General features: G+C 32.8%; 1 protein-coding gene, 1 long non-coding RNA gene, 1 other non-coding gene and 2 pseudogenes across 5 annotated transcripts; 3 read left to right on the top strand and 2 right to left on the bottom strand.

The window, feature by feature from the left end:
- Positions 1–818: 818 nt before the first annotated feature.
- Positions 819–7,219, bottom strand: LOC147946986 (uncharacterized). Of its 2 annotated transcripts, none has more exons than XR_015593265.1 (7): positions 6,957–7,219; positions 6,696–6,778; positions 6,529–6,593; positions 3,729–3,772; positions 1,468–1,545; positions 1,207–1,262; positions 819–1,112 (listed from the first exon to the last, which is right to left on the bottom strand). It is a non-coding gene; the product is annotated as an uncharacterized LOC147946986 (long non-coding RNA). The 2 variants fall into 2 exon arrangements; XR_015593266.1 differs by having other exon boundaries at positions 6,529–6,605; positions 6,957–7,191.
- On the top strand, positions 4,010–6,313 carry LOC147946987 (uncharacterized; the record flags this gene model as incomplete). Its single annotated transcript, XM_087496627.1, has 3 exons — positions 4,010–4,832; positions 4,954–5,193; positions 6,219–6,313. Coding segments are annotated over 3 exons (1,158 nt in total), but the record flags the coding sequence as incomplete, so codon positions are not given.
- An 8,031-nt stretch (positions 7,220–15,250) lies between the features above and the next one.
- On the top strand, positions 15,251–18,319 carry LOC104777375 (uncharacterized; annotated as a pseudogene). Its single transcript, XR_015593263.1, has 4 exons — positions 15,251–15,304; positions 15,410–17,132; positions 17,217–17,335; positions 17,430–18,319. The product of XR_015593263.1 is annotated as an uncharacterized LOC104777375 (transcript).
- On the bottom strand, positions 17,793–18,097 carry LOC147946985 (signal recognition particle RNA). Its single transcript, XR_015595805.1, has one exon.
- A 17-nt stretch (positions 18,320–18,336) lies between the features above and the next one.
- LOC104779065 (cytochrome P450 76C4 pseudogene) lies at positions 18,337–20,045 on the top strand (annotated as a pseudogene).
- The last annotated feature ends 550 nt before the right edge of the window (positions 20,046–20,595 follow it).

The following is a 20,595-nucleotide window of genomic DNA, read 5'->3' as shown; positions in this document are numbered from 1 at the left end:
TCCATCTCTCCGATAGTTTCGTTAAAATACTTTCTGTTAAAATACGATCTGATGCCTCTTTAAGCTTAGGCACGATACTAAATCATTTATCTGTGTTGCTTAGGACTATTTTTAGGTTCTCGAATTTAGATGATAACATGAAATTGGCGTAAAACGAGTATTGAACCAAAGTCCATATATGCCCATATCTCAAGCGTCACGTTGTAGAAACAAAACTCCAGTCTCGACAACATATGTAAACTACCCATAGACTGAAAATAAGCTACGTTGACCAAATTAAAAATGCATTATTCAACCATACTATACTATACTATACTATACTATAGTAAAAGAGAAGTACAACTTTCGCACAAAAATACCCGTGAGGCCAACAAAGGAACCATCTGTGAAAATGACAGATTTGACTTTAGTGTTCCTCCAATCGGATTATATTTCTAACCATACCCGAAATTCGAAAATCGGATCTACTTGATTTCATTTGGGCTTCGAATATGGGCCACCAACAACATATACCAAAGGTTTTTTCCCCGCTACAATAATGAGGATTCACCAAAGACATTACCAAAAGCATATACCAAAGGTTTTTTTCCATAAATGTCGGAGGAGAAATCTCATGAATATACTAACAAGATTTTAACTGAACAATTTACCTGTCTATGACAAATTCTAATCCTGAAATCTCGCTATACAACCGCATCAATATATTAAAGAGATAACAAATTTGGATACCTATCTAAAGAGATACCTATCAATATAGTAAAGAGATACCTATCTCGGTTTCAAATTTGGAAAACACAATATCACTCAATAATCACAGCTATAACAATATCAATCTCATCAATATACTAAAATATTTCACAAACAATCAGCCAATCATTACCCTGTACAATCTCTACAATCTAACAAAAAAAGATAGAAATCATGAACAATATCACTACGTCTATGTTTATGGTAAATATATATTTGGAGATTATTCCGAGAATATACCCTAAAATGTTCATTAGTTCATTCTTCCTATAAATATAACTATATTATTCAAAGGTCGATTCACCATAGCTTCATTCCTCTCTCTTCTACCAAAGCTTCTCCAGTGGCTGCAGAAGATGTTTGTCCTATCACAGATTTACGAACAATCAAATCATTCAAAACAGGCTAGAGAATTCAAGTTAAAATTGTTCATTCTTGGAAGCAATACACCGCCTTTACCGGAGAGACTATAGAAATGGTCTTAGCTGATATTTCCATAACATTTCTGAACTTCCCTGCATTTCATTTCATTGAAAAATATTTTGATGTTAGTAAGTTTTCTACTGTTTACTCTTTTTTATAAACAAGGGTACCCTCATTCATGCAACGCTCAAGAAACCACAATGGGGAAAATTCCAGAAAATGATTAACAGTGGAAACTGGGTAATCATTGATACTTTCTCATTGACTAAATCAGTGTGAAAATTCAGAGTTACAGACCATGTTTATCGTATGACTCTGATCAACACGACCTCCATCGTTCCATGTCCGTCGTTGACTAATGACATATTCCTGAAACTGGTCAATTTTAGAGACGTTAGTGGCGAAAATGGTTTGAATGAGAACATTTTAGTTGGTAAGTCTGTTTCTTATTTAAATATTAATTTATGGATTGAGTATCATACACTATTTTTATGAACATTGCAATTCTACATATATAATTGGTCAAGTTGTCAATGTCAGCGAACTGAAGATCTACCAACTCGACAACAAGGACAAACAAAAAGTTGGCCTTGAACTCAGGGACACACGGTAATTTTAATTGCTACTAATCTATAACGTGTAATACTATTAGTTGTTCCTCATTTAAAACTTTACTCTACTATATGTAGCGATGAGCGTCTGTCATGTACACTTTGGGGTATTCTTGCTGACAGAATCTTAGCAGCTTGCGCAAATAATATACAGAATATGGTGATTTGTCTTCTGCGCTTTGCTAAGATCAATTCTTTCAAAGGTAAATAGTTTTCACATGTTTTCCATTCATTTAATATAATATTTTATTCACTACCTTACATAATTTCAAACTTAGGGCAAAGATCATGTCCAACGCTTATGATATGTCATTACTGGCAATTAATCCGGACTTGCCTGAAATTGTTCAGTTTCGTGAAAAGTAAGTAATCAACATCTTCCAATTGAAACCACATAAACTACTATTAGTATATCAGTTATTTCATGCTTTTAATCAGTTTATTTTGATTATCAGCCTTCCGGAAGATGGTCTTGCCTTGACAATCAAACAAGCTGTTCCTATGGAGGTGCAAGCAGTTCAGCGGAAGGCTGAGATCTCTAGACACTTCGAGAAAAAGACAATCGCCGAAATCAATGACTACAATGAGGTCCATAGTTAATTCAAAATTATATTATTTAATTATAATTAACCACTACATTCCTTAAGTTTCTAAATGCATATGCATTTTGTAGGAAGGAAAATTTAGAATTTTCTGCTCAATCTATGCAATCGACACCGAGTTTGCGTGGTATTATTTTGTCTGTCTTAAGTGTAATGCGACAGTGTACAAGGTCCCAAAAGTTGAGAATGAGGTTGTTAGAAAAGACAAAAAGCATTGTTTTGGTGCGCTGGTTGCACTGAAAATATTACTAAAGTTGAACCAAGGTAAACACATTGCAATTTATTTACATCTTTTACAATTTTCGTGAAACTAATCCATCTTGGGACAAATTCTGTCTTATAGGTTTAGGTTGATTGTGTGTGTAATGGATTCAACTGCTCAGATCAAGTGTGTGCTGTTTGAGAAAGAAGCTAAAATGCTAATCCACCAATCTTCTCTTCAGTTACTAGAAGGACATTTAGATGAGGTAAATTATATCAATCTTTGTACTTAGCTATACAGAACCAAATTATACAATCTAATTCTTTTCTTTCATATGAAGATCCAAGACCCAACAAAAATTCCTCAAGGATTGAAGGATTTGGTTGGCAAGACTTTCCAATTTGTAGTGAATATTGCGAAAGCTAACATCAAAGACGGAAGTGATGTTTACAAGGTTGCTCATGCATATGTTGGTCTTGATTCGGAGAAAGATGACTCCATCGAGCCCTCAAGGTGCTGATGATTTATCAACTATTGTGAGTTTGGATCAGGTATCATAAATTATACAGTGCTTTTAATTTCTACTGGATATTAGTTTCGAAGTGTATTTACATTTAAGTTAACATATTATGTTAGGAAACGATATTGCTAACCAACAGTGATGAACAAATTGATTCATTATCTACACCTACCACTACTCCATCTTCCAAAAGGAAAGATAATGTTTCTGGTGATAGTTCTGATCATTCCTCCTCTACGAAGAAGAGGTGTATTGGGTCTATCAAAGGTGCTCTTGAAAATGCAGATGTAGGCAGTGGCTAGAAGAAACTTTTATTGTTGTGTTCACGAAAGCTTTATAGGACTATTTCTTGGTTTTTACCTATTATTTCTTTTGAACTTCAGTATTTGTTATTTTGGATTTTGGATTTGCTTTGTTCTCGGATTGTTTCTTAAATTCTTATGCTATATGAAATAAAGAAAGCTTCTTGATTTGATACATCTATACTAATGGTATATACGGACTAACAAATTTTAATTATTTATTATTTAATTTATTATTGTAAATTGCAATCTTAAAACGTATATACATAGTATATAAAATTTATCAACGAAAAATTTGAAGTATAGAGATTAGTGAGTTACCTTGTTGACGAGATAAAGCACAGAGAACCTTCACACACTAATACCTTCAAAAAATTACAAACCAGATTAAAAAAATATTAGCTATAATTTTAAACCATACTATTCTATAAAGGATTATAAAGCATATATTGACATTTAATTTAAGTTAAAAAAACGATTGACCTTGCGAAAGAGATATCACAACCTATTTAAACCCTTCTATATATGACCAATAAAATATCCGAACTCCTAGATTTATGCTAACCATTATGAGAAGATCATAACTTGATTAAAAATTATTCTTACTGAATGATAAAGGTGGAGTATTCTTTGTATATGGTTTTGGTGGTACAGGCAAAACATTCATATGGAAAACTTTGTCCGCGGCAGTTAGATATCGTGGGATGATAGTTCTTAATACGGCTTCTAGCGGGATTGCTTCTCTTTTGCTTCCTGGTGGTAGGACTGCTCACTCAAGGTTTGGCATTCCTATAACTCCTGATGATAATACATCATGTACTATGAAACCTAATTCTGATATAGCTAAACTAATGATTGAGGCTTCTCTAATCATATGGGACGAAGCTCCAATGATGAGTAAGTATTGTTTCAAAAATTTGGACCGCAGCTTAAATGACTGTGCTGGGAAGTTTCAAAATAAGCCTTTTGGTGGTAAAGTTGTTGTTTTCGGAGGGGATTTTAGGCAGGTATTACCAGTAATTAATGGAGCAGGGAGAGCTGAAATAGTTTTGTCCGCACTAAATGCATCTTACCTATGGGAACATTGCAAATTGCTCAAGCTGATAAAGAATATGCGTCTACTTAGCAACAATATAACTACTGATGAAGCTAAAGAGATTGCAGAGTTTTCTAAATGGATCCTAGACGTGGGTGATGGTAAAATCTCAGAGCCTAATGATGGAGAGGCTCTGATAGACATTCCTCCAAAATTTTTAATTACAAATGTTGATGATCCAATCGAAGCTATTAGTAGGGAAATTTATGGCGAAGTGGAATTGTTGCAAGAGAAGAAAGATCCGGAGTTTTTCCAAGAGAGAGCAATCTTAGTCCCCACGAATGAGGATGTTAACATAATAAATCAAAGCATGCTTGATAAGTTATCAGGTACGTTATTCTCTGAAGTTTATATCACTCCATATTTTCAGAAAGATTAAATTTCCTGTTTTTTTAAGTTAAATACGTAGATGAGATCAAATTAATAATCAAAGTAGAATAACATTTGCAGGTGAAGAAAAAAATTATCTAAGTAGTAACAGTATTGATCCTACGGATTTAGAGTCAGCAGACAACTCCATTTTCACACCGGATTTCTTAAACTCTATTAAAATCTCTGGATTACCGGTGCACATTTTAAGACTAAAGATTGGTGCTCCAGTGATGTTGTTGAAGAATTTAGACCCTAAAGGTGGTTTATGTAATGGAACACGGCTTCAGATAACTCAAATGGCCGACAACGTGTTAGAAGGTACGGTTATTACAGGGGACAGAGCTGGGGACTTGGTTTTGATTCCTCAAATTTTCATTAAACCATCAGATACAAAGCTACCATTCAATATCCGTCGGAGGCAGTTTCCTATTGCCCTTTCTTTTGCGATGACAATTAATAAGAGTCAGGGTCAATCACTGAAATAAGTTGGTCTTTTTCTCCCACGACCGGTCTTCTCACATGGGCAGCTGTATGTAGCTTTGTCTAGAGTCACGTCTAAGAAAGGGTTGAAAGTTTTGATAGTTGATAAGGAAGGTTTGATTCAAAGTCAAACAATGAATGTCGTGTTCAAAGAAGTTTTCCAGAATTTAGAAAGCTAAAGGTAGTTTACATTGCAATTAGATTGTTATTATTTATTTTGGTTAGCCCATTTTCGTGTGTATTGACCATTGTATTGCTTTTTACTTGCAGTTCACAGCTATTGAGGAGACGATCTACAACCAGTACTCTATTAACTAAGGAGATTAAATTATTATTTTAGTTTTGTTTCTTAAATTTGTAGTATATAACAACTACTTTGCATATTTGGATGTTAAGAATCTCTAAAACTTCGAGATTTGGTATAATAATATTTAGTAGAATATTCTTCGTATCAATTATTAACTGTGTTTTATTAGTTTTAATCATCAAAAATATATAATAACAAAAACCCTACGTGCCAAGCTTATATAAACCCAAACAAATGAAAGGAACAAAAGGCATCACTAACATATAGCCTTTCTTCTTCTACCATATTTTACAATATCCCTTCTCCCTTATGGCGACTAGCCAAAAATTGAAAGACTTCCAAGATCCACAACTTTTAGCTTGGTTTAATCTTAACCAATATTCAGCTGAAGCAAGAGAACTTACTTTATAGGATATACCTCAGTTCTTTACTTTGAATCAAGACGAAAAATGTTGGATAAGAAGATGGAGGAGAATATCTAATCGTAGGACATCTTATATTCTAAGTAAGTTTGATGATCATGTTCCTTTGCAACTTCTTTTCCGTTTTCTTAAAGGTTCAAGATGTGATGAAGATTTGAGGATGTTTGACGGTGTTGTCTATGACTCTTACAAGGATGCGTGTTTGGCTAGAGGGTTAATAGAAGAATGAATTCTTCATATGTTTGAAGATTTTTTAAAAATCTTTTATAGCTTTGTTGCTTATTCATGTTTTCAATTTCAAGTTTTTTTATCTACCAACTACCATGAATTATATATTAATAACATTTGAATGATTTTTCAATAAATTTGTTTTTAAAATAAATAAGCTAATCAAAAATTTCAAGTACATAATATGAATCGTAAATAGGTGAAGAAAACACTAACCAACTTTAGAAGGATTCAAGTACTTTAGCTCATTGTCAGTTTGGTAAATGGCTCATTCGGGATACCTGAGAAGTGCTCTCATATATACAACACACAACAACATAAAAAGTTAAAAACTTTAGCGGAGTTGAGACAAAAAAATTGACGAAGAAGAATTCAAAGCTTACATATATAATCAAGTCTTCTTTGTAGTTCCTTCTTTTCCAGAAGAATCATCCTCTTCTAACAGCTTATAATCGTTTAATGATCCCTGCAATATCATAAATAAAAATACAGATCAAAATTCAGAAAACGTCAATATAGAGGAACAATTACTAAATTCAAACACAGAAAAATTATTTCAATCTCGATACTGTTTAATTCGATATGGGGAGCAATTGAATTAACTGTCTTATCAAAGGATGATTCACGTAATCATAACAGCTTACCCTATTAATCGAATTGGCGCGGAGGTCGTAGGGAAGAATACATCGAAAGCTCAATTTGCAATTTATTGATCAGTGAATCTATTTGATGTAGACCTTTCTTCCTTCAATCATCGAACAAGATTTGGGGGTTTAGGGAGATTTGATCATTGTATGACGTTTCGGATTTTTTTTTCAAAATACCTCTTTCGAGATCGAAGAAAAGAGTGAATGGTTTCGATTTCTTTGAGAAAAAAAATAATAAACACATAATCTATTCATCTTCCATTTACAATTTCCGAAATTGAATTATTTTATGACCCGGCCCATTTAAGCCCAGTAAGATACACATTTCTTTTTTTTGGGTTTTTGAATATAATCAAAATTATATAACTCATTTGGTTAATGATATAAATTTGTAAATCAATTATTTAAATAAAAATACAATTAATTTAACTCACAAAATCAGTACCTCCAAATTTATACTTTTTATCTATATGTTACACAGCCAGTAATATTTATAATTGTTATTATTTATATGTATATTTATATATGTATATTTATATTTCTACTACTAAATATGTCAAAATGATTTTTTTATTCTTTACCCAAATTTATCTCACACATTATGATTCCCTATTATGATCTTATAAATTTTAAATCAAATTATATTATACGATAATTCAATCTATAATAACCGATTATATAACGACGAATATTCTCCCGTGCTGTAGCACAGATCCGATCCTAGTATTTCATAATGAAGGTGTGGAGAAACCCTTCTAGATACACCAAAATATGATGATTTAATGAAAACTAGGTTCGGACACGCACGTACATGCAGAGTTATTTTTACATAATTTAAAAAAAAATATAATTGTCAAGTGATCAAACTCGTCTAATATGTCTAATTGCGACGTTTATTTTTTTTTTACCCGAAAAACTCCATTCCTCGTAATTCACATGAGTAAATAGTATGTCCGCATATGTTCTTCTTGAATTCTTGTTCTCCAAAATTCTCGTCTCGTATTTTGTCATACATGAATATACCCACACAAAATTCTCATAACCTAATTATTATGTAACTAATTTGAACGATTTCCTAAAATATAATAAATTTGTTGTTTAATTTTTTTTTTATTTCTTAATATGTAAATTGAGTCATTTTGGCAACATGGATATTTGATATGATTTTTTAAAAAATCCTTAAGTGTATTGCCCAATTAATAGTATAGATTTCCTTCAATTATTGAATGAAATATTCCTTAGTTATACTAATAACAATTTAATTTAAATAATATAGTAAGAGAAGGGTAAATAATAAAATGGGATATAAAGTATTTTATATAGGGGATACCATAAGGTACTTTATTAAGGAGAATTCTATTAATTTGGATATTATTAATTTTTTAAAGTAATATATGTGCATGTAATTGATGGAGAAATAAAATTACAAAATTTTTCATGAGGGGGAAGACTATAATTGGTCATTAGATCCCTTATATAATTGGTCATTAGATCCCTATATATCTCAGCTATTGGTATAATATTATTACTTGTTTTCATTTTTATTGGACTGAATTTTCTAAATTTTAAAATTTCTGTAAAAACAATATAACTACATATTTATAGATAATGTTTAACTACATAGTTATCCAATCATTTCAATTGGTGATCATATGTTCTTTTGGGCAAATATAGTTTTAGTTTTTAGCAAAAGAATAAACATTTAGCCAGTTTCAAATGATCTTCGATTGTTTCACCATTAGTGTTTTATAAAATTATTAGAAAGATAAGATTGTTTATATTTCTGCAAATATGATTTTAAATATATACATATTTTTTACATCTCATAATATAATTACAATACATAATGAAATTAATTTAACTTTGATAATATGTAGGGGGTAATATTTATTAATTTTTGAATAATATTTACCAATTTTAAAATTTATAGGAGCAAAATATTGTGTATATAGATAAATTGAATAACAGTGACAGTTGACAAAAGATATATATATATATATATAGCAATTGCAGTTTTATGTAATTTTATGGAATAATAAATTGGATACGGAGGTCTCTGACAACGACATGTCAGCTTTTTCTCGAGAATGCTTCTCTTTTAACATATAGAAGATTATTTACTAAATTCAGACCAGTAGAAGATGCTTTGCTGTGTCATAACTTAAAATTCCTCGTGTGTCGAGTTCCTACAAGGCTACAATAATGATAAAGAAAGTAAGAAATGGTTGCATCCAGTGCCGGCTCAAGGTTTTTAGGGTTCCTAGTCAAATTTTTTTTTAATAGAAGGCCAATTTTTTTTTAAACCTCTGTTATATATTAAAAAATATGGATTTCATTTTGATAATATATAAACACTTAACAAGATTACATAAATTTATTTTCGTTCTGTTGTTGGAGTCGGTTGAAATAATTGTGGAAGATAAAATATCTTTTTAGTTATTGACTCATCAAAATAAATCCTTAAAATATACTTTAATATATTATTTTGTTTTATAAATTTTGTTTTTGTCTCTTTTATCTTACATATTGTTTTATACCCCTTTATCTCGCATTATTATTTTTGTGCCGTTGCATTATTATTATTTTTGTGTTCCTTTTATCTTATAAATTTTTTTAAATAGAAAAAAAAAAGTTATTTGCCTCTTCTATCTTTGAACCGGGACGGTCGCACTGTTTGTCCCCACTCAAGCCAGCACTGGTTGCGTCATGTTGCTGAATAATGTTACACCACCGCCACTAACTACCACAGCGTGGCGCAATCCGTATGGACCATCACGGTGGTCAAAAAGGTCTCAGGTCGTAATCTAGCCGCCCATGATATATTATTGCTTGGCGTACGGACTTTATATGTGAATTCGACAAGCGTTGAAAAATGTTGCTTTCGTTCATATACATCATTGCTACTACATGTGACAAAATATTGCTTTCCATTCTATTCTGCTGAACAAAATATTTCAGTTTGTAAGCTATTTTTTACGAAACTAACAAAATATGTTACAATTTAACAAAAGAAAAATGAACTCATATGTTACTTTAGTACTACCTCTACTATTTAGTATTTATTTATCTCTTTTAGCATATTATTATTAGTTTTTTTTCTTAACGTTGTAGTTTTATTACTAACTTATTAAGATTATCATCATTATTTAGTTTTTGGGTGGCACGTGCGTGAAATCCTTTTACTAGCGGTGGGAGACACCGTACTTTGCTATTGTTAACACTGTCTATCTCTCTCCATCTCAAAATGTCGACGATAATAATTTTTCTTTGTTTTGTTTTGTCCACATGTCACCAAAATATATTAAAATCAATCCACGTTCAGGGTAAAAGAAAAGGACACAATGTTTTAAAAATATTCATTTTTTTTATTTTGAGGAATCACAAAAACTGCACCTGATACTACAGGTTGGGCCTCTCCATGATGGGACCATCACACTCTCTTAGGGATCATCACTGGATGCTTGGGATTAACATTCTGAGCTGCAGGTTGGAGACTAACAACATTCTGAGGACCTCCATGGTAAATAGGATCAGGCGCCAGCTGACGTTTTGATGGATCATATACCAAATGACTAATAACAACCTCTTCAAAAGTGGCATTGGAGTAACGTCTATATTCATGCTGATACCAACCAGTTCTGAGTCCGTCTTTAACCAAATCAAATTTCTGCACATAGCCTATGATGAATTGACCATTTTGACTGTGAATACCTGTAGCCTTTCCTGCAACTTTCCACTTCCCAAATGAACCAACATCCCTGCTAGACTCGTACGACCATCTTCGAACAAACAACCAAAAGTGGTTCACATGAAAATATGGATAGGCAGTTGGCTCCCATGGACGCTGACCCGAAATGAACTGCCCTAACTCACCAAACTCTATCAAACCCGTACCACGTAATGGTGGTGTTGCGAGAGTGTTGGCAGCAAAAACTCCTCAATTACCTCTCTGGCAATAGGAGCGAATCGGGTACATAGAGGGACAGAGATATTACCTAAATGAATGAAACCTATGCTGCACTGAGACGAGTACTGATACGGGAGACGGGTACGGATACGGGGACGGGAACGGAAAACGGAAAAAATAAAATTTTAGGGGTACGGGTACGGTAAGGGTATATCAGTTTTATAATATATAAAATATAAAAATAAAATAAATAAAGTCACTGATAAAGAATTTTCATGAAACAAAACATGACTATAATATATTAAATAATAATTAAACATGACTATAATATATCGACACTGTTTTCTTGAGTAGCCATATCATAATCAACCTACATATAAATATTATGAAAAACAAGTTACGTAACGTATAAACGAGTTGATAAAAAAGTTACGTAGACGAGTATAAAAAATACGTAAACAAAGGTTTGAATTATATTAAATTATTAAGAAGCTTGAGAGTTGAGACATACTTTTGCAGAGCTAAACAGAGAAGTTTGTCTTCACCAAAAATAAAAAAACAGAGACTTTTGGGTTTGCGATGAACGACATCAACATGAAGTAAGAATGCAAAAAGGTGAGATATATAGAACATTGATATTTGTAAACCCTAATTAGATAAAGGTTAATTTTCCTTTTCTTTTTTGGATAATGGAAGAAAAAAAGTTAAATTTCCTATTTTACAATAGAAACGTTTCAGAAACGTTTTTGACTAGAATCGTTATCGTCCCCATAAACTGTTGTCGTCCCCACCGTGTGTGAAACGTCCCAGAGACGTTTCCATGCCGTTTCTTCGCCGTCCCCGTGCTTCGTAGTCTAAACATTACACACTAAAATATCTATAAATTAATAAACATAAATATCTGTATAATTTATAAATATTCATTTGAAACATGTGGAAGGAAACAAAATAAACAAAAACACCCTAATAAAATTTATATCTCTATCATCAGGAGTGAATCGAGTACATAGAGGAACAAAGTAATCACCTAACTAATGAAATTTACGTACCTAACAAATGAATTATATATACAAAACCCACTAACTGGGCCGAGTCATTTATACCATAGTAACAAATGAAATATTCTAAATATGTTACCTCCTTGCGGTAACGGATTCTGCTGTGCAGCCATTGTCGTCTCTGAGCAACAGATCAAAGAAGAAGAGAGCAAACGGAGAAGACGGTAACAAAAACCCTAAAAATTTATCAAGAAAACTCACAAGGGGGGGGAGGGGGTCTATATATAAGGGTTTAATTATGTGAAATTTACAGAAATAGGTAATTTTCTTTTACAATTTTACAGAAACAAGAAATTTTATTTTTACAAGTTTACGAAGAAAACTCTAAACTTTTCGATTTGATATTCATAAAATTATTTTCCCTAGAAAATAAATCACTAGTCTAAACATTATACAGTAAAATATCTATAAATTAATAAACATAAATTAATAAATTTTGTTAGTCCCAAGTCGAGACAGTGTAAAAAATAAAAAAAAATTGATAAGATAATATGATAATATTTTTTTTGAAATCCCCATGTAAAATATGGTCCTAATAATATCATAAATTAATAATCATGTAAATTTACATATATATATTTTTATATATATATATATATATGTATGCTGATATAGTAAATTATGTTTCTGTTAAACATCATATCTATAAAACAACTGTTTAATGATATAAAATATTCTATAACATTTCATAAAACAAAAAAAACTTTTTAAAGTTTTCAATTTCTAAATATGCATCATTTACATTTTGATATTTTGATAGACTATTAAAATACGATAATTGATATTCTTATTCATAAATTTGAATATTTATATCATGTGTATAAGTGAATTTGTCTATAATATTTGTAATTCATTCTCAATAATATTTTTTAATTATTTCAAATTCAATTCCAATACCATAAAATTTACAACATCCAAAATTCTAATCTTATTTGCAAAAATTGTCTCAATTCACAAATTTTTAAAAATTAAACAATTAAAAATATACCTATAAATTAATAATTATTAATTTGCAATATAATATAATAATTATTAATTTATAGATAAATTAATATCAATATAGATTAATAAAATGTCTTGGTCCCAACATTATTAATTTATAGAGGTTTTACTGTATAAATTTTTGGTTTTTATTCAGCTTACCGAATAATTTTGTGGTTTGAAAACCAATTAACCGATTAAGAGATTGGATAAGGGCATCTCCAATCCCACTCTATTTTAGAGTCAAAACTCTATTATAGAGAAACATTTGCTCTCCTACTCTATAATTTACTCTTAAATAGAGAAAATGATGAGATTGCTCGATATTTAGAGTAACTCTATTCTCAACTCTATTTTTTTACACTATCTCTATTTTAGAGTCAAGTATAGAGTAACACATTAGAGAAAAACCATGCTCTATTTTAGAGTTACTGTATAATAGAGTAAAAAATAAAGATATACACTGGAGATGGTCTAACTAAACCGTCCGTAGAATTACTAAACCATCTTTTTTTTTCCTTCATTTCCCCGGTTCTCGTCGGAATTATACAGTTTCACATTTTACGTATCCTAAAATCCCTAATTCACCGTTTATATATATATATACTATGTGATACCTCGTGCTATAGCACGAAATTATATATTTTGTTAATTACTTTTTTGTAATTTGTATTTTTGTAATGTAATTTTTTATTTTGACTTATTTTTTTTTATATAGTGTTTATTTTTTTTATTTGGGGTTATACAGTAAATTGGAAATTCCAATAGAGTAAGTAGTTTGTAAAATGTAGCTTTTCACGGAAACAGACATATCGCAATATTGGATAGTAGTTTTGTAAGAGAATAGATACTGCGCAATATCAGATAGTAGTTTTGTAAGATGATAGACCGTAATATCAGATAGTAGTTTTGTAAGAGGATGAGTTTTTCTTTATTTTTGTTTTTCGTTGAAAGAGGAGAAGTTACTTGTTTTAAGTGTGAGATATTTCAATGGTTAGGAAACCATTGTATTTATAGTGAGATTAAATATATTTAGGTTATCATTTAGAAGTTAATATTTGATATATCAAATCTCAGCAAAATTGAAAAAAACTAATTTAATTTATAGGTTGATAAAAATACATGTTTTAACGGGTTTAACTCAAACTTTTTTTATATTTTAAATTTTTTAAGAGTGAAAATATTAATATACTTAGATATTTTATAGACTTAAATATATTATAATATTTTAAACTTTCGACGGAGTTCAAATATTTATAATAATTTAAACATTTTATAAAAATTTAAATATTTATAATCTCTTAAACTTTTTTAAAAAACGTAAATATATTATAGTATGTTTACTTTTTCAAAGTTTAAATATGCTCAAATATAGAACCAAATTAAACTGTTAAATTTGGATACCTGATAAATCAAGGTTCGTGCTCATTTGTACTCAAAACATATTAGTCATATATTTATAGTGATTATGAACCATATTCCAAAATATTTAGTCGATGTGGGATATACAATACACATTTTCTGTAAATTAGTTTACAACTTTACATATATATAATTTCATGCGGTTTTTATTTTTTCTATATATACTAATCATAATTAATTACTATAATTTCGTTAAGGAAATATTAAAAAATCTAAACTAAATGATGATTTGTTTTTATTTAATTGTATTAAGTTGATTTGTTGTTTCCGTAAATATCTCACAGTATAAAAGTAAATCAAATAAGGTTACATATATATACAATTTCATATTTAATCTATTGATTATTTTGGAAGCAACAAAATCACAATTGATAAGTATTAATGATTTCTCATTATTATTATTATTCATAATAATTATAGGGATTAAGTATGGTAGTAGTTAATATTTGATATTATTGAAGCCATTAAATACTCTAATACTAGTTTCCTTATTTATGAGGATTATACATCTGTTTGGTTGTGTGTTTAACTATTCTTTAATCAAATAATATATAGGATCCAAAAATTATTAATCTGGAGAACAAACAGATCCGCCAATTTTTTTCTTCTATTTTCGGGTCAGAGAGGATCCGCGTTGCGACCTAGTTAGTTTTAAGTAATCGACCCAAGAGTATAATGGTCATTGAGATAAATTGAAACTATATATTAATTTAATTAAATTAAGTGATTCTCTAATCATTTTTAATGAAAAATGTGGCAAAACAAAGTCATGGTCCAATCTAAGTGTAGTGATTACTTCACTTTTAATAGAATAGATATACAGCTTCAGTGATTAACAACACTTCATCTCCTCCGGGCCTCTCTCCGTCATAGGTGAGTTGATTGTGAAATGTATATATAATTTTTTTTTTATTCCAGTCACTGATTTGCTTTGTATTCATCATTCGTCTGTGAATTTTTCAAAATCTGTTGTGTGTGTGAGAAATTTCATCAGTATCACTTTATTCAATTCTTCGACTGATTGTATGTTTCAACCTTTTGTATAATCTAATTGATCCATTTTCTTCCCTGAAAATATACAGATTTGCTTATATGGATTCGTCTTCGACATCGGATTTTTCACTGGGAACGTCGTCGTTGAAGCGGAACTCTGGTGATGTCGGATGGGAATACGGAACTTTGTATGACCCGAAGAATCAAGATAGAGTGAAGTGCAAACTGTGTGGGAAAGGAATGGGAGGAGGAGTGTATAGGATTAAGGAGCATATCGCTCACCGTAAAGGGACTGTATCCTCGTGTCCACGGTCTACGAAAGAAGACCAATCTAAATGTATGAAAGCGATCTTGGAAGCGAAGAAGAAGAAGAGGAGAATGAATAGAGAACCGGATTTGTTCAGTTTTGCGGTTGATATTAATAATGTGAAGGATGAATTGGATGAGAATCCTGATATAGTTCAAGGTCCGATGGATAAGTTCGTTACTCCGGACGATTCTTTAGGTGGTGAGACAGGACAAGAAAAAAGTAATGATTTGGTTGTGCATCAATATTGTGCTAGATGGATATATCAGTCTTGTATTGCTTTTAATGTTGTTGAGAGCGATTCGTTTAGGTTGTTTTGTGAAGCTTTAGGAAGGTTTGGACCTGGTTGGGTTCCACCAAGCCAGTGTGAACTTAGGGATACATTGTTAAAGGAGGAAGAAGAAGTTATTAGTGAGAAACTTAAGAGGTTAGAGGTAGGATGGGAATATAATGGTTGTTCTGTACTGATAGATGCATGGATTAGTGACACAAAGAAGAACGTTGTGAATTTTTGTGTTAATTCAAGAGGAGGGAGTAGTTTTGTTTCTTCAAAAGAGGTCTCGAAGGAATCTCAGACTGGTGCGTTTATCTTTGAGTATGTTGATAAATGCATAGAAGAGTTTGGTGGTGAGAAAGTTGTTCAGGTGATAACTGACTGAGCGGAGAACAACTTAGTAGCTGCAAGGATGTTGAAAGAGAAGAGACCAGGTGTGTTTTGGTCTGCATGCGCTGCTGATACTGTTAAATTGATGCTTGAAGACATTGTTAAGTTGCCAAAGGTTTCAAAGTACATTGATAAAGCTAAGGCTGTGACCACGTTCATTTATTGTCATGGGAAAATTTTAGGTATAATGAGATCTCGTATAAAGGAAAAGGATATTGTAAGGCGTGGAGTCACAAAATTTGCTACAACCTTCTTGACTTTGCAAAGCTTGTTGGAGAATAAAGAACAGGTTAAATTTATGTTTGTTAGTGATGAATGGGACAGATGCAAGGAATCCAAACATGTAAAGGGTAGAAGTTCTTACTACACTTGTTTAAGCCCTGCGTTTTGGAATGGGGTCGAACGAGTTGTTAAGGTTTTGGAGCCTTTGGTTAAAGTTCTTAGGATGGTCGATGGAGAGAAAAAACCTTCAATGGGGTTTGTTTATTGAGAGTTGGTAGAAGCCAAAAGATCTATCAAAGCATCTACTAATAATGTGGAAAAGTATTACCAACCTATCATTGAGATCATTGATGAGAAAATCAAAGGTAGGTTGGATACTCCATTACATTTGACTGCCTACTTGTTGAACCCGTTTTACTTCTATAACGAACCAACCGTTCAGCTGGATGCGACACTCATGACTGGTTTTCTCAAATGTGTTGGGACTTTTACCATGGTGAGTTCGAGAAACAAGGTAACGCTGTCAATGAGTTTAAAAAATATGAGGATAAACTTGGATTTTTTGGAAAGCCTCTTGCTATAAGAGGATGTGAACAAAACACAGATAAGTTTGAACCAGGTTTTTCTCTCGCCTTTTTGCTTTACCTTCGATGACTTCAAGTTTTGTGAAACTATCTCTTATGTTGCAATTGGATTATTTTAGGGAATTGGTGGTCAACATACGGAACAGGTGTGCCTAATTTGTTTAAACTAGCAATGAAGATTCTCTCTTTGACTTCTAGTTCATCAGGTTGTCAACAAAACTGGAGTACTTTCGAAGAGGTTTGTGTTTCTTTTTTCTTATTTTTTTGGCATTAACTCTGATTTTGTGTTTCTTAATATTTGGTCATTGTTAACTCTTAAATTTATGTTGTAGATTCAATGTTTCCTCTTACTATGTGTCTTGAAATGTGGTGACAGTGCTGGCCCGACATTCACGAGTACCCTACGCAAAAATTTCAAAACGTGCCTTTTTTTTTTTGCTAGTGTTTTAAAATTTTAGGTTTTCTATAGAAGACCACAATTTTAAAGATTTATATATTCAACAAAAACAAAAGGTCTTTTACATATAAGTAAAAAAGCTTTTACACATATTCTACCCACAAAAAATGTCTTTTACATATATATTGTTTAAAAGATTTCTATGTAAAAAGGCCTTTAAAATTAAAGGCCCGAATCATTGGTTTCAATGGCTTCCCTTGTGGACCGGGTCTGTGTGGTGATGTGATTGAAAAATAAAAAAGTAACTGGTCCAGTTGAGTTTCGTCCATGAGATCATAGTGAGTCCAAACGGTCCGACTTGTTATCCATCCACTGCCGGAAGCAGGAAATATTCGCTGCTCTGTGAAACCAGCCTCACGCAATGCCCTCCGCTCTAAGAATCACGTGACCCGAGCCTCCGCTCAAACCACATAACTCAGCTCCTGGCTTGGATCGGGCAAGTCAGTGAAAACCCAGTCAGAACTCGACCACTTGTACCGAACCAACATCCCAATTACTCATTTGCTCTCACTTGAGTCACAAGCTCACGCTACTAAGCTCAGCAATCATATACTTCTCTCCCTCCGCATATAAATGCCTCTTTGTGCTTCACGTTATCCGATATGGGACTTTTAAAGATTTTTTTTTTTATTTTTTTTTTGTAATTGTGTCAGTTTACTTATTAATTACTTAAACCAAAGGTATTTTATATACACAAGACATAGGAAAAAGAATGAGAATGTTATTTTTGCCAATGATAAAAATAAGCATAATATTTATTTATCACTCCTCTGTTACTAAATATTATATCGAATATTTTGTTTTCAGTCAATCTCGGTAGCTACGCTTCGAAAGATCCCAGTGCGTTTCAGGAGATGGTGACTGGTTACCAGGTTTCCCTCGGGAACCCAGACCTTGCTAACTTCTTCCCATTTATGAGGTTTCTTGACTTGCAAGGCAATAGTAAGAAGATGAAGGGGTGCTCAGAGAGCTTGTTTCAGGTATTTAGAGGGTTTTATGATGCTCGGATTATCGAAAACTCATCGCGTACAGATGAGAGAAATGTTTCGAGCAGAGACTTCTTGGATGCGCTTATCAATCTCCAACAAGGAGTTGAACCTGAAATCAACATTGACGAGATCGAACATCTACTTCTCGTAAGTCTTAGCTTATTACCATAACATGATCTGTATATATATATATATATGCTCACTGATAAATATGACATCTCTTTGTATGTGTTGATCAGGATCTGTTTGTAGCGTGCATGGATACAAACTCTAGTACCGTGGAATGGGCAATTGCAGAGTTACTTCGAACCCCGAAAACGATGACAAAAGTTCAAGACGAGATCAATCATGTGATAGGGCAAAACGGCGACTTCCAAGAGTCTGATATTTCAAAACTGTCGTATTTACAAGCGGTCATTAAAGAAACATTCCGATTACACCCGACTGCTCCATTTCTCCTCCCAAGAAAAGCCGAAACCGACGTAGAGATTCTTGGATTCCATGTGCTTAAAGATTCTCAGGTTCTTGTGAACGTCTGGGCCATAGGAAGAGACCCAAATTTGTGGGAAAATCCAACTCAGTTTGAGGTAGAGAGGTTTTTAGGGAAAAAGATTGTCGTTTTGATGATTTGGATCAGACAGGTGGGCTTCTTCAGGGAGTTGGGCCGGTAACGGTAGCACAGGCCCAGCTTGGTCTGCTAAGAAGATTGTCCAGGAGACAAACGACAATGGCCCTGTCGTTTAAGTGATATCACATCTTAACTATGTGTATTGTACGACTTTGTCTTGTATCACCTTGCAAGACAACGACAGAGGGCTATTAAAGGAGAGAGGAGCAGAGGGAACAAAGCAGAGAAACATTTGGCGTTACATTACAGAGAAAATGACTAGGAGGTTAGAGAGAGAGAAACCGAGAGTGGGTGTGAGAGACTCTTGTCTTCTTCATTGTTCTTGGTTTTTCTTGGGGTCTGATTCTTTGTAAGGTGAGAGACGTGAGCTTGGGGTGAGTTTGTTCAAGTTGTAATTGCTACTCTGATACTCCTTTGTGAACCGGTTTCAGGTTCACCTAGACGTACCAAGATCACATTGATCATGGGAACTCATACATCCTCATGTCCCTTTTACTTTCTTGCACTACAAACCTACAAACCTGCAAAACATAAAAACAGAGCACAAGGAAACACAAACCTGTTAGTCTTACTCGACAGTTTCACGGTTAAACACTCAAGGAAAATCCTAACAGAGATTGATGTAAAAGGTACTGATTATGAGCTTACACCGTTTGGGTCAGGGCGTAGGATTTGTCCGGGACTGCCTTTGGCTTTGATAACAGTGCAGCTCATGCTTGCTTCTCGTCTCCATGCCTTTGAGTGGAAGCTTCCAAACAGTGTCGGTTCTGAGGATTTGGAAATGGAAGAGACCTTCGGTCTTACACTAAAGAGACCTTCGGTCTTCTCCATCATGATGCCTTGTAAATGGAAGAGACCTTCGGTCTTACACTGAAGAGACCTTCGGTTTTCTCCATCATGATGCCTTTCTTCATCGACTCATTAACATGCTTTCCTATCGAACTGAGATTATCACAAACATCACAAAACTCTCAGGAATAGACAGAAAAATTCTTATCTTTCATGTAAAGAAGAATGAGACTGATAACTATCTAATTTACATGTTTTTAGCATCCTTTTTTGTCCATATTTTGCATTGTTTATACCCTTACCTTAGCATTTTTAGGTCATTAACTGTAGGAATTCACTTTTAGGCTATTTAAGGTGTTGTATTCTTGCATTTGCATACTTTGGATGAAAACAGGTGCTTTAGAGCCTAAAATGGGGAGAAACAAGGACAAATCCGAGCATGTACCCGAAGGAGCCATCGAGCTGGAAGAACAGTCCGAACCCCAACACGATCGAGGAGGATCCAAGAGCAGGAAGAACAACCCGACAATCTACCCGAAGAGCAACCCAAGCACATCCTCGTGCACCCCATCGAGCAGACCCTCGGGCAGGACTGGGAAGTTAGGGTTAATGGGTTTCCATATATAAACCCCCTC

This window comes from Camelina sativa, chromosome 3, assembly GCF_030686135.1.
Source record: "Camelina sativa cultivar CO46 ecotype springtype chromosome 3, ASM3068613v1".
NCBI classification, from domain to species: domain Eukaryota; kingdom Viridiplantae; phylum Streptophyta; class Magnoliopsida; order Brassicales; family Brassicaceae; genus Camelina; species Camelina sativa.
The sequence above is the reverse complement of the archived record's forward strand: the minus strand, read 5'-3'. Positions and strand labels throughout refer to the sequence as shown.